The 16,245-nt window shown below is 33.2% G+C and overlaps 1 protein-coding gene across 1 annotated transcript in view; it reads left to right on the forward strand.

Annotated features, from left to right (window-relative positions):
- LOC108685195 overlaps window positions 1–14,902 on the forward strand; it is a 138,311-nt gene extending 123,409 nt beyond the window's left edge. Inside the window, exons 10-11 of the mRNA XM_018189889.1 lie at window positions 10,843–11,052; window positions 14,001–14,902. Of these exons, the coding sequence (XP_018045378.1) occupies window positions 10,843–11,052; window positions 14,001–14,639 (849 nt within the window). The 3' untranslated portion in view covers window positions 14,640–14,902. The remainder of the gene's footprint in view (window positions 1–10,842; window positions 11,053–14,000) is intronic.
- The last annotated feature ends 1,343 nt before the right edge of the window (window positions 14,903–16,245 follow it).

Genomic DNA, 16,245 nt, shown 5'->3' on the forward strand with positions numbered 1-16,245 from the left:
ACACACACACACACGTGTAGTTATTATTGAAAATGTTGATATTTTAATATTTTGTTATGTATTACAGCATACGCGAATATTAACCAGTTTTGCGAGAAACAGAAAAACAAAATCCCTATTTTAGCATGTAACACAAATTTCCATTTGCAAGCACCGCATAAATCCGGTAACGAGCAACGCGATCGAGAGAATGTAAACGGTGAATAAAGGCCAGGATGTTCGCATCGACTTATTTAAATCCAATGGCGACCCAAAAGAGAGTAGTAAGCAGGGTCGCCGTTGCGCGAGAGTCTCCATCTTCGGTTGCTATAAAGTACATTTCTGGGACGAGAGACACGGGCTTTTGCCATTCCCTAGCTCCCTTGGCGTGTCGTCGGTAATATTGCTTGCAATAAATTACGCGGTCTTCTCTCCCAGCAGCTCCGGCCTCTTTTCATTTGTCTCTCTTTCTCTCTTCCTCTATCTCCTTTCTTCGTTGCAGAATCTGCCGCGTTCCGAATATCCTTCAAAACGATCCCGACCAGGACTCCCGGACGACGTATCGCCGAAAATTTTCACGGGAATGTCGAGTCAGCTGACATATCTGCCCTTATCCGCCTTCGGACGTTGAGAAATCACACACTGGAATTTTAACTCTTAAACTCACGTGCGCTCGTTTCCGAATACCTGAGCCTAATTACATTTTTGTATACATTCAGTCATAGTTGCAAGGAACTCTCTCTTATTTTGATTATACTGAAAATGAAAGAGAGAGGCATCTTTTTTTCTTAATAAAATGTTCTTTATCAGAACGATTTTATTGAAATTTATAAAAATTTAGCTATATATAGATCTGAAAATCATTTTGTTTTTTGAGCATTAAAATAAATATGTAGGACATGTAAATTTGTTGTTAAAATATTAAAAATTTTTGCAGTATTGCCAGTAACATTTTGTGATACGTAAATTATTATATTGTGCTAATAATTATAATTCTACATACATAATTATTTTAATAGTCTAACAAATTTATTTTCAGATCTATATTCAGCTAAATTTTTAGATATTGTAGCAAAACCGTTCTTTCCGTGCACGTATTCCGATATATAAATATTTTGAAGATCTCAGAGAGAAAAAGCAGATCGAAATTTTATTCTTAAAATGCTTACACTACTTACACTAATCTTTTACAATCAATATAAATCGTAGATATTTTATTTAACAATAGATCTATATATTTATACTTGGTTTTTTATCTGAACGTTTACGTAAAAAATATATCCAAGCTCACTTTCTTGTAATAATTCACTCATCTTTGCAACTCCTTGATTATTTTGTCATTACAAAGCTTTAAGCTTTCACGATACTCTCTCGATGATCTTTTCGAACGCAATTTATTTACGGCATTCAGAGAAGGTACCATCTTCTAAAAACACTCTCATAAAGAATAGTTATCTGTGAATCGAACGTTATTTTGAGATTAAAAGTCTTTGTCTTGTATCACTGATCGCGCCAGTATATCTACCCTATAACTGCTACTACCGTATAACTGCTTACATCCTGTTTTAATAGGCTTATTCGTCCTTAATCGCCACACAACCCTTACCCTTAACGTGTATAATCCTAGAGGGGCATGGAACATGCGTGGCGCAGCACGACGGCTCGAGCGCATAATACGCGGATAAATTGCATAACCGGAAAATCTTTCCGACCGTTCGCTGATACCGCCTAAAGGGATGGATTTAATATAACGGAGATATGAGGGATGCGATTATAAACAATGCGACCCGTCGAGGCTTTCAGTAACCATCTCTGTGCCACTCGCCATTTCTATCGCTATTCTGCACATCACAAATGAGCTTGGCTGGCGATTATCATTCCAAAGAAGCCGTCGGGAACAGAGTTATGAACCGTCCTGATCCTGAGTAAAATTGCCAGACTTTTTGAGGAAACAGAGGATATTAAAAATTAAAATGTCTGAGACTAGCAATTATGAAAGAAAGATCACTGATACCTACTGGTACATTATTTATTTTATGGTACATTATTGTATTTGTAAACAATATTTTTTAAAAATAAGCTAAAACTAAAACTTTAAAAATATAAATATAAACTAGAAATAAGTGTCTTTTATCAGATAATATAATTTTTATAATATTAGTTGCAATTTTGGAATAATTAACTTTTTCGTACGATAAGCAAAAATGAATGTCTGACAAAATGGATCTCAAAACTGACAGTAATAATGCCACATATATTTCTATTCTTTTTCTTTCACAGAAATCATCTGTATAAAATATCTACAAGTAAATGCGTATAAAATTTTTTAAAATCTTTTTGATATAAAATGTTTTTTGTTATTTATATGCATATTTTGTGCTGTGCTGTACTGTAGGATATTAATGTAACACAATAGTTTTTTTTAGGATTTTCTTATATAAGTATAACACGATTTTAGTCATAAATATATAAATTATAAGTTTTTACTTTTTTAATTATATAAAAAAAATCAGATTAAAGTTAAATAATTAGTTTCTAAAAAATAAGGAGTGTCTCTTTAGGAGATGTCAGTATCAGCGACTTTCCTTTATTTATTTTAATCTTATTATTTCTTAATTTTTTAAAATTTTCTGATATTATTTTATTTTGTAGCGTGCAATAATATATATATACAATATTTTATTATTATATGTTTTATGTATAATATTATATGTGCGAGTGTTCTTTGGTGACAAAATGAATCATCATTTTCCTCAGGATTATTGATTTACTTGAATCGAAAAAAAATACTGTATTATTGCCCACATTGTTTATCCCCTTCTAAAGCGCTAAGAGACCGAGTTTGTGAAATATCGTGTACGTATGAAATTTAATACTTCGTCGCCATATATTAAGTTGCGGTGGCGTGGACAATGCCGAGGTCAGCGACCCATGAATGCGAGTATCCTGATAAAATTTAACGGACCAGCTGCATCCGCGCAACGCTGCGAATCTCTCTTCCCCGACGTTTTGTCTTCCACGTGGTAATACAACATGCACACACACACGCACACCACACACATACGCACTTGACACGCGGCGTTTGCGTCTGACGCCAGTCTATAGAAATTCTAAACAAAGAAATTGATTATTTTAGCGCGACGCGGGAAAGGGAAACGCGCAGCCAACCTCCTCGCTGTAACTTACAGCTTTCACGATGAATTCGTAGCTGAGGCTTTTCTCGAGAGAGAAATGAGAAGCGACATCTGGCTGTAATTTAACGTAGAAAACTAAAGTAATTCAGAAAACGAGCTTGGAGAATGAAAATACAAAATCCTATTCTTTAATTAACTATTATTTTTAATAAGCGTTACGTAAAAGGAAAATACAGCATTTAAATGAAAATTAGAAAGAAATTCTAGTCCTTATTACTAATATTATAACAGTAATAATCATAATTATAGTCATAAGTATCAAAATTTTTTCTCAGTGGAAAAAGAAGATAATAATTTAAATAAATGAGTTTAATAATTGAATAAATGAATAAAAAGACGACAGAAAATAATCGAAATAATTATTGTTACTTATGTAACAAAATAATAATCGAGTTTTTTATACTCAGGATTGTCACAAAATTCGGAAAATCAGGGATTTGTCAAGGAAATTAAAAATCAGGAAAAAATCAAGAAATTTTGCAAAATTTTCTGGAAAATTAAAATTCTTGGCTTGAAAAGAAGTTTATTACATATTGAAAAAAAATTTATTAAATCTTAATACATATATTTCTTTGAGTAATATTCTTAAGTAAAAAAATAAATTAAATAAACATAAACTTACATTAAATAAATATTTACTTAATAAAGGAAGAAAAATAATAGTTAAATCAAATTAATGAGTTTTGTATCAAATAAATATATATTTACATTTAATATTTAATAAATATTTAAACAAATATTTGATATTCAAACACATATTTATTAAAATCCAATATTTTTTTCAGTGTATCGCATATTGCATCAATAGATTGATCAGTATAGCTATTTATAACATGTACCTTCACTAGCAAATGTTACATTTATAAAATGTAATCGCGCGATCGATCAATTTTATAAATGTAATCAATCAATTTTATAGATATGTAACGCCTGCTGGAAAAGGCATTACATTTATATAATCTGACATACTAACCAATATGTTGATGCAATATGCGATACATTAATTTCTCTACAAAATATTTAATGGTTTCCAAATCAAGATGAAAATTTTAAAATATTATTGAAAGTTCAAGAAAAGTCAAAGAAATTTTGTCTGAAAATCAGAGAAAAATTATTAAATTTTGGGATGAAGAATTTGTGACAAATTGTGCACATCGAATTGGGAAACAAATATTCCTCATCGGTGACAAACTAATCATATAGCGAACGGAGAGATTGTGACACATAATAATAATAAATATAATAAATAATACATCAACATTATGCAGTTTATTGAAAGAGAGTCGTGAAATCCTACGAGTAAAGTAATTTGTAACCAGAGGAGGGGAAAAGAGAGAGAGTTATGTGGCGCCCGTGCTATGTTCCGCAATTAGCGGGAATCAATTTGTGTCGGAAACTATTAAACACCACTTCCTTCCGTCCTAATTTTCCGGCGTTATTCGCTATCCCCGCTGAACCCGAAGACACGCCTGCTGCATAAAATGCCGACGCGAATAACATAAATTACGGAGTCGACACGTGTCGCCAATAATCAACAAGCCAACAAGTATAACATGCACGGCGGGTTGTAATTAACAAATGTAATTCTCGGTTTGCAGAAACGGATCCCGTTTTGCGCGGCGAATTACGTGCGTGAAACGCGCTCTCATCGCTAACCGAAATCAATTCTCTCATGTATTTCCAGTTGCTTTTTGAAAATAACGAATATTAAATGTCTTTAATAACGAAGATTAAACATTGAAACGTTTATTGGTAATTTTCAATTAAATGAAAAATTTTTAATTTTATCAAATCAAATGTCTCGCCTTTCTTTCTAAAAATGTTAAATATTTATGATATTTCATTAATTCTTCGCTCACCGTTATGTATTTTAGGAAAATGCGCGAAAATCAAATGAATCGTGATTTTATTTAAACATTTTCAATATATAGCTTTATGTGAAATTTCATAATTCATTTAATTAAGAAGAGAAAATCGTAACTTTCATTAAATTCAGATTTACATGTCTATGCTCGCGGAAAATCTTGTATATCATTGATAATTAACAAATCAATCTTTGCTAATTGAAATGAATATTTTTTCGTATAGGTTTTGTGTACAATTAATAACAATAACAAAATAACGTTAAATAATATCAATTACTTTATCTTTTCAATGTAAAATATTTATATTTCCGTTAAATATTTTATATTATATGTACTTTACTGTTTTTTTAGCGTAACAGTATTAATTTTTAAAAATAATATTTTTCTAATAATTTCTACATAAAAAAAGTACGCAATTCATATTTCAAATATCTTATTTAATAATTAACTCGTTAATTTTTAGTTTTATTAATAATACATTCTGTTTATTAATAGTGTACGTTATCTAACATACTATATTTAATTCGTAAAGTTGAAGAAAAGAAGATATTTTTGTGCTGAAGGCTTTTAAAAAGGCTTAATTTCATTTAAAGAAAGACTTACAATATAAAAAAAGTTTAATTTAATTAAAGAAAGACTCTACTTATGTAATTACGTTCTACTTATTGTTTATCTAAGATGGTTTTCACGCTAGGATGGTTTTTCACTGGTTTGTTCACACTTCTATACCAGGTGGAATAAGGTTTTTCCATTCGAGAAACGAAAAAACTTTCAGGAGAGAAAACAGTGAGAGACTTTTCGTATCGCTGCGCTGCGAAAAATACCACAGTTTCGCGCTCATTTCGTGCTAAATTCCTGTTTTTTCTTTGTTGATACTTGCTGCAGCAATTACAATTTACTTTTTTCTCAAAAAGTTTTGTGTTGCTTGACGTTACTTTGGTGTTTTCAGACAAAAAGGAAAATTAGAAGATAATTGATAAGCAGAGTGAGCATTCGATACTCCTTTCTTTCTCTTTCTTTTAATAAGCAATCTTATCTTTAAACTGAAATGTCAGCCTTTTAGAAAAATTATATAAATATTTGTTTATAAATATTATTTATTTTTACAGACTATAAATGTTGCAGCGAAATATGTTAAAAGCAAATGATATTATATTTTACGCATATTTTTCATTAACAAGACTTTTTATTATATGTAAAAGTCCTGTTAATGAAAAATATGTGCAAAATACTTCTCGCACAAAGCGAGTTATTTTGTTCATGATATCTTTTTTCTATATACATTTTTTGTGTTTAAATGAAACTACAAATTCATTGTGACGTACGTACATTTTATTCATCATTTATTTGGACGTTTTCAGGTTACACATTGGACACCATCAATATATTTGAATTTTAACAAAAAGAATAAAGTATATAAATCCGTTAATAATAATAAAAAGATAATACATATAAATGTTCATATAAATTGTTTATTCTGCTGGAGGACATATTTTTAATTCGCAAGCTTTTATATACATTTATAATTAAACGCTATATTTATATCTCTAGCTGAGATTCGAGAGTTGAAAGTTTGCGGCTATAATAAATGAAAGTTGAAACATAACAACTAGCAATTTGAAGTTCAGAGTTGAGAATGGAAGATCGGGAATTTATGCATATGCAAACTTTCAAATATTTATTCTAAATCATATTCTATAAATCCTAACAATAATGTTCCATGCCTCTCTAGTGCGATTTTACTATCGAATCTCAATCAGATGAATTTCTACGATGAATAGAACCTTTCATTAATGAATCGCGTGTCGGATTCGCGTTTACCCCGAAATAACATCAAATATGAGAAACCTCGTTGCAAATACTTGGTCAAGGTTTTATTTCTAATGTTCTTGAAAAACAGATTCGAGATACATAGAATGTGCACGTGTCTTATCTGTTTAATTTCAACGCCGATATCGTTGGATCCAGCACCGATTTTTATTCATGCACGTTCTTCCATACTCGCGAATTTCACGTTGATGAAATCGGACTGGGATTTCTCTCGCAAGCCTGGAGAATGCATTCCCCAGGAAGTAGCACTCGTCAACGATCGCTTGTCGAAAAGCGATAAATATCACCGCTCGTAAATATCGTGTGGTTAGCAACAATAAATCCCGCGTTACTTCGAAATTCCCACGCAGGAGGTAAATCTCGAAGGACGCTGCACTTCGGCTCTCATTTTACACATTCGTTAATGCTGCATTGTACATTAAAGGCCGGCATTCATAGTCAGTTCTTATATTCAAGACCATCTTAAGGATGTACTTGAGATATTTCAAAATAATAAAATTATGAAAAAATTACAGATTATTCTTCTTTTTATCAATTATTCTTTTTACATTCGACTGAAATTGACCAGTATTTTATGGTTTAAAGCTTATTGTTTATTACTCGTATTGTGTTTTGAGACTTAATAAATGACACAAATTTGCGGTATATATACATATATATATATATATATATATATATTTCAATAAATTGTTTTAAAGTTATTTTAAATTAATTAAATATTTTTTTATAATACTGTTGTTTATGTATTTATCTAAAATTGCAAAGGATTTCTTGAGATAACAAGTATCAGTGACCCAGTTAGATTATCCAAAGTGATGAACTTGCTATAAATCTCTTGTCCAGTTTAGAAACTGTATTAAACGAGGAAACACAAGTATATTATAAAGTATAATATCGTCTTGAGAGACATATACTCTTGCAAGCAGAAATTCAGAGTTTCACGCATATCGCATGATCGAAACTATGGTGAACAAACTATGAATTTATATACAATATATTTCTTAGCTCTTGAGATAGCCGAATTTTTTACGGCGTGTCCTAAATTCTGAATCAAACATTTCAGATAGAATTTTATGGCATCATATAATATTATCTTGTCATAAAAAAATTATCTTAAAAATTGTAATATTTTTTTAGACTCTAAATAATCTTCATCTCAGATTACATTTTTTATACTTAAGAAACAATATATTATAATCTTTAAAATACCAATTATTTTTTAAATTACAAATTTAAAAAATAAAAATATTTTTTACTTAATTTATATATTTATGCGCATATTGAATTTATTATTCAACACTTTTAAAATTTAGTTGTCTTTTTCACACAATCGTAGAGTGTATTTATATTTATTATATATAGACATAAAAACAATATTTGTATTCATATAAATAATATATTTACATAAAATATTTACTTATTATATATCGGAAAAGAATATCATTTGTGTGTGTGTGTGTGTGTGTGTGTGTGTGTGCGCGTGTGTGTGTGTGTGCGCGTGTGTGTGTGTGTGTGTGCGCGTGTGTGTGTGTGTGTGTGTGCGTGCGCGCGCGCGTGTGTGTGTGTGTGTGTGTGTGTGTGTGTGTGTAAGACATACGCTTGCACTACGTGCAATGTAATGCAATAATCTCTAAAGCTTGGTAAATATTTCGAGAATCGTTTATTTCGGAATCTCTTTTTTTCTATCTCTCGTTCAGGATACGCCAGTTGGGTCAAGCTAGATAAATGGACTGTCGAGGACATCCTTCTGAGAATGGAATCCACCCTCGATTTTGTTTGCCCAACAGAACATGGAATAATTGTCACGCGGCACTGTACTTGAATCAAATCGAAAAGCGATGACATCGATCTTGTTTTATATTACAGATATTTAGATTATGCTTCAATCGCACTCTATTCCAAAAAAAGAAATCAGCCCGTCAAAATTCCATCAATATATATATTCCATTGATATCACCTTAAATTTTTCATTTATGAATTTTTACTGTGATATATAAAAGTAGTATTTATATGCTTGTATTAACTGTCTCTAACGCTCTTTTAAGTCTTCTCTAATAAAATTTAAAAAATAATAAATAAATAAATATGCAAATTTTTTAAATAAAATTGCTAAAATTTTACGAGGAATGCTAGAATTTAAAAAACTCGCAGCATTAAAAATTTTTAAGTATATATCTCATGCAAAGCATACAGATTATACAAATGCATATAAATATATAGTATTAATTTTAGTTTCCAAACTTATTTTATATTTTAGTTAATAATGATAATTTAATTTTGTTTATTCTAACAAAAATTCATCCAAAAATATTTTTTTTAGATGTATTATAAAAAAATTTATTACACATGCTAAATACTGCTAAATATATATATAAATATATATACATGCTAAATGCATATCTAAATATTGCTCATTACAGCATTAATCAACCCTGACTGACGAAATAATCAGAAAGCAGCGCGTCTCAAGAAAATTTGCCATCAATATCCTGTTGAGATTAATTTTTATTCGAGATTCGCATGAAGTTTGAAAGTAAGGCTGATTTATTAATGTACGTCTAACGTACAGCGCGTAAAGTAAGCGGAGAGGCAGCTTCCGCTTATACAGTTTTCCGTGGAGAATTACTCTCTTCGCGGCATTCCCGTGGGACACATTCGCCGTTCCTTGTGTGCGCGACGACATTTCCTGCATAATGAAACAATATCACTCGTGCCCTGTTCTCGATCTTCTTGCAAGATCGAACGAGCAGCCTTTCGGCTTCCCTATTCTTTTATTTAATTCCTTGTAGTGAGTATCGAGGGAGAATCAAATTCGACGATGTTCAGCGCACCTTAAACTTAAAGATGCATACACCAAAGGAGGAAAACTCTGCGGAAAATCTTTACCGAGAAATGGCGAGCGCGAGAGATGACTTTGACGGATCAGTCACCCTTGTTAACCCTGTGTTACCGTTGTGTTCCCTTGACGATTTACGGGTGCGCTTGTATAATCTACGTCGTATGGCTCCTCTTCTTCGTCGTCTTATTACCGGAATAACGTAATATTGCCAGCATGTAGTCGGTGAGATCGTTGCGACGACGAGGCGCGATCGCGCTAAGACGCCTCTCTCCATCCGACTTAACGACATTCTCGTGGCGGATTAGATCGAGCGAGATAGCAAGCCAGGTGCAGAGCAAGACAAGGCACATGACGCTCCGTGTCGAATGGGCTGGGATTAGCCGGAGATCCGGCGAACCTGAAGCGCGAATACCGCGCGCTTAGCGAGATCCTGACGTCGAGCGCATTTCGCACAAGATTTTCATGGGTCCGCATCATTTACGTACGATTTAGTGGAAGCGTTTACCCACTTTACGCTTTTAGCATAATGCAACATCGTCGGATATTGGGATGCAAAGCGTGGTTGAGAGTTGCAACTAGTGCGGGTGTCTTAAAACTAAGACGTCGACGGCTACATTGAGCCCTGCATTTACTTAGCGACTGGAAGAAAAATTTTTAATCAAATTGACCAATAATCTATTGAAGAAAAAAAGAATTGATATATAAAATTAAAACTCTTTTTCGTCGCAGGCATGAGGCAATAATCAGAATTAATCTCGGTTAAACTTGCTTTAATCTCTCGGTTCGATCAACTTGCTCTCCATCTTTTTCTAATTCTTAGAATTAAAAAAAGCTGAAGAATTAGTTGATCCAAAATTAAAAATTTATATAAAAATTTATATAAAATACTATTTTACAAACTATAGCTAATCAAAGCCTTAAACGATTTAACTGGATCTTAATGCTTGTATGATTCTTATGTGAATTTATACACTACGTATGTAGTCCCCAAAAACGCGCGTAGACTGTTTAAGGCTTTGATTTCTATAGTATTATATTATCACATACATATACAGTCCTATTATATATTATATTGCCATTTTACATGATTATAATTATTTTGAAGAATATTAATTGCAATCGTCGTTTCTCACAGGAATCCGATAGTTTAGCAGTATTCTCTGAGCTGCTGAGATACACAAGCGTACGCGAGCTGAGCTTATGCAACGCACGCTTGCATTTAGCAGTGCATGAAGGTCCTTTGGCGAGATTGGGACGTCGTGACGACGCTGGCGCCGAGCTTCTGCGAGCCGCACCACCTCCGGCCTGTCCCGCGATCGTCTTCTTGAGGCTAGCTGGATTTCAAGTGAGTGATTACTCTTTCTTCTTACAATTAAATACCATTCCGTAAAGATATTGTTAGTAAAATTTATCCACAAATTTTTCTCAAAAATCCAAACACACACACACACACACACACACACACACATACACAGAGAGAGAGAGAGAGAGAGAGAGAGAGAGAGAGAGAGAGAGAGAGAGAGAGAGAGAGATAGAGAGAGAGAGAGAGAGTATGAAAGCCGATCATAATTTTTTATCATCATCTTTATATTCTGATAATTAACTGAAATATTGAATATAACTGAAATATTGAAATTTCATTAATTTTTTGTTCGAATAAAAATATAAATTTTTTATTGTCAAAATCTCAATTACACAACTTTTATAAAAGTAATCCAACATTAAACAATCGAAAGATTGTAAAAGCGGTTCCGAATCAGTACTTTATATAATATTACATGAAATGAAGAATAAAACAATTAGCGAGAGATCCTTGAAACTTGCTTACATCTCGTTTAATGAACATAATCCCACAATGTAACAATATTGCAATGACATATACAATCCTATTATATTAGACTAACATATGAAGCTTTGACCATTTGCTGATGCAGTTACACATCTTCGAATGTATCGTGCATATTCGGGCATCCGTGGTATATGGGAAGATAACATACGTATACGACATCGCGATTCCAGTAGACGCAGATGTAGCTGTCTACTGACTGTCTCTCCGACGAGTTTCCCGGATATACAAGGCTATGTAGCTATCGTGTTCCCAGGATCTGGGTTGGAACCATTAGACACACTCACGTTCTAGCCACAACAGAGGGGCACAGTCCGTGATGTGAGTCCCTTCTCTCGCGGAAATGATTCGTTTTGCTTGAAAAATGGATCTCTGTTACGATTCGTGAAACACAGAAGAAAATCGGTTATTCCACTGTAACACAGAATATCGCGGTCAGGAAATTGCGAACGTGCTCACGCCCATGGAACATATCCTAATCGTTTCATTGAAAGTGATCTGATTCTGGACAAGAAACTCTGATCCAAGAATTCTACGCATCTAGACATTTTGTGGAAAAGAGAGAGCGTGAGATATCAATTATCATTTAGCTTATATAAGAGAATTTATGCACATGAAATACAGAATGCAATTCTTAGTATCAGAAGGAGCGAAAAAAACTAATTTTTTTCTGGAAAAGTTGCATTCGAACAGAGTTTTTTTAAATGAGACCAATTTTAGGCTAACGAATGAACACTTTAAGTTACGCACGAATCGCGCGACGTGCGATGAATGTATCCACATTGTTTTATCTCACTAAAAAGAACAGATTTTTTACACAATAACTGTGCATGATATTTAAATATCTCACTATTTGAAATACAGTTTACTTTATAAAAGAAAATTTTCAAATTGATAACTCTGAAGCAATTGCCGAAAATAATAGATAAATAATGAGTAACCCAACTTGCATAAAAATCTTATTTTAAAATAAATATCGTCGTAAAAAAAAGATTTTATCATAAATGAATATTTGTATACAAATCAAAGATCTTTTGAATACAAATTTAAAAATATTTAATCGATGTCACTACTATAATATTAGTATTTTTTAAATAGATTATAGAATTTTATGAAAATGTAGTAGAATTTTTGTCAATGTTAAATATAATGTTTGAGAATAATTTTTATTATTTTTCTTTTGGAAAAAACCATTCTTATAAAAAAAAAGATTAATTATACTAAGATAACTATTTTATTTTACGTCACGAAAATTAATTCCATGTCCGGAATGTTCGCCAGATTTCGTGTCACTTCCCTCCCTTATCTATCTATAAGTCATACATTTTCGATTGCATGCGCAATTACTGTCCGCACCACGGCAGCAATAAATAAAGGACAGCCCGGACCAACATACATCTTTGTAGTCTCCGCATTAAACCGACCCCCAATTCCATTACCCTTGTCTCCGTGCAGGATCCCTAAAATAAATCGTTGAACTTTGCAGCTGCTTTTCCCATCTTTGCCAATTTGCAATTCGGTTTTTCATTAATGAAGATACAGCTTTGATTTTGTCTTAATTTTTAATTAACTTTCATTTTAATCACTTTTCAAGTTGACATAATGATTTAATTTGCTTTTTTTAAAAGCACGAGTAAACTAATTTATTAAAATAAAATTTAGATGTTTTCAACTTAAAAATTGATCTTCTAATGTTCTTAAATAAGTTAAAAGATTATGTTAAAATTTAGACTAGAGACTATACTAAATTCAAGATTAAGAAAGATAAAATTTTATTAAATAGATACTCTTTGAAATTTAGTTTTTTCCTTTTAATTACTTCTTATTTAGAAATAGAGATGAAAATGTTCGAGAAAACTACAACTTTAAATAAAAAAACTCAACTTGTTTTTTTTGATATCTGGAAATTTATTACTTGGATATATTTTTTGGATCATTCGATGATTTTACTAGAATTATTCTAGAATGCAATTTTTGCATTCATCTAAAAGATCTCTGTGAAAAGATAACTATAAAAATTAAAATGTAGCACAATGACTAAGTGATATAGATACACTATCGTTCATAGTAATAATAATAATAATTATTATTATTTATAGTTAACAGAAATAATATTTTATTAGAATAATTAACTTCTTTTGTAAATGATACATTCGTTATCATTGTATATAAAATATAAATTCTATTTTGATTAAAAATAATTCTTTTTGTGAGAACCCGTTTTTTACATAATAATACTTTTCTTTAAAAAATCTGTTTCTTTATTCCTGCTTAGAGATAAAAAAACCAATCCAAAATTGATCAGGAAAACTCATAATAATAAAAAATTACTTGCTACTGACATCCTGTATATTTTTCTCTTTTTATCTCAATCTAAACGAGTATATAAACGAGCGAAACAAATTGCGCCCGATAAGCTCTGCCGACGAAATTATTTCTGATTGCAGGTGACAGTGAACGATCGCCTGGCATTGCGCGGGCCGTTGCTACTGCCGTTCCTGGCGGGTTTCACATCGCTGAGTGAGCTTGATCTGTCGCTAGATAAATCAACAATCGGCGGCAGCAGTGGCTCGTTACTTTTCATCGACGACAAGATCCTACAGCAATTCTTCTGTTGCCTGGCGGCGCACTTCCGCAGTCTGCAGTCGCTTCGGATCAATTTCTGGCGGGTCACCCTGGAAGACAGCGATCGCACAATGCGACAGATCGCCAAACATCTCAAGCTATGCGGCTTAAGCTTCCTCAGGGCGAATGGCCTAATTGTCACCGATAGCGCCAAGCGTGTGCAGATGGAACACGTGTTCGTGCAGACGATCCTCACGCACCTGCAATGTCTCACCTGGCTGTGCCTGGACGGCATCGAGCTGACCGAGACGCAAGCCACCAGCGTAGGCAAGTGTGTACGGGATCGTTATCCCGGCACCACCCTGGAAATCAGCGCCAAGGATATCCACGTACGATCCGTCAAGGCCCTGGTGACTGCGGCCGAGGAGGGTGGCAGAACGGAAGTGATTTACACCGGTGGTTCCAGCTGTCGCCTGAAGATCACGAAGCTCCAGAAGGGCGGTCGAGGCAAGAAGAAATGAAGGATTCGCGGGCGATAATTCGGAGGAAGTTATCCTGGCACACAGTTTATCGCGAGGTAAAGGGGAAACGAAGAGAGTCGATTGAACGAGATCGATTGATCTTTTCGCGGATGCGACTGTGGAACTAGGAAAGTTCTGGAGATTGGAGGGAGAGAAGGCAATGAGATTAAATCAACAGATCGTGTTGGAGAAGCGATGCGGAGAAGTTCGAAGTATCGGAAAAAGGATTAGATAAGATGGAGATATAATGTAGATTATCTAGGAGCGCGACGGATATCAAAGAAAGATAGTACGTTGAGAGCGAATATCGATGTCGATTTCAACTGCAGCATGTGAGCACGTTGAATGAAAAAGAGGCTGAAGATGCAGGGGAGCACGAAAAAGGAAAATGCGGGTTACTTTGCGGATTTTCGTCTTACTGTGATTTCGTTTCCTGCGCGTCAGGCGCGCTTATCTACGATATAGACTCTAAAGATTAGCGATTTATTAGACCTCGAGAACTATTCGAAGACAATGGGAGATGCACTACGCTTCACTCATCTAACCGCGTTCAAGAAATTGATGAGATACTAAAAGAAGCGTAAACCAATATAATCTAGAAAATCATTTTCGCTGTTTTAACATGATTTTGGCATCATTTTTCATCATAATCATGTCGCGCGAATAAAAATGATGTTGACAATGATGACAAAACCAAATCGCCTGTTTAAAAAATATACTTCTTATTTTGAAGTGTTTATTTTTAAAGTACTGATTTGTAAGTATTGTCGTTAATAAGACGGATTAATAATCTTGTCATATATTATTTATATATATCTTTCTTCATATCTATTTTTCATACCTTCACATATTTTCTAATTTTTTAAATGAATTTTTTTACTTTTATAGGCGTAATAAGTTGAATTACTTCGTTCATATATCTCGAAGTATTTGTTTCAATAAATAGGAACAAGATTGTGTTTGCTTCATTTTATATAATTATAATAACCAATGAATTTTTACGTATAAATCTCATTATTATAAGAGAAAATCAATTCCGTTGAACGAAGATGGAAGTCCATCTTCCGTCCTAAATGAAGATGGAAATTTTCGATGCTGTGTAGAAAAATGTTCTACCTTTTTGAAGAGAAGAAGGCGAAAATATAAGAAAGAAAATATTTATCACGCGAGAGGAAGATGTTTTAAGCGATGGAAAAAGAGGCTGTTGCGATTACATAAGTATCGTTCATTGTTGTTAGATGGAGATGTAAAATACGATTCAGAGTAATATATTATTAGCGATATAGATCACATCATGATCGTCACGATATTATTAAGTGTTACAATCGACCGTCATTCGCGATCGGCGAGATGCAGACCGAGATGCTAGTGGCTTTATCGAGAAGGTGTATTGTTGGAGATTTGGAGAAATTTTATAGAATGAATTATAAATGATAGGCACATGAAAAACACACACACACGCGCGCGCACGCATACACACACACGCACACACACGCGCACACACATACACACACACGCACACACACGCGCACACACATACACTACACACACACACACACACACACACACACACACACACACACACACACACACACACACACACACA

Source organism: Atta colombica, unplaced genomic scaffold (assembly GCF_001594045.1).
Source record: "Atta colombica isolate Treedump-2 unplaced genomic scaffold, Acol1.0 scaffold100, whole genome shotgun sequence".
NCBI classification, from domain to species: Eukaryota; Metazoa; Arthropoda; class Insecta; order Hymenoptera; family Formicidae; genus Atta; species Atta colombica.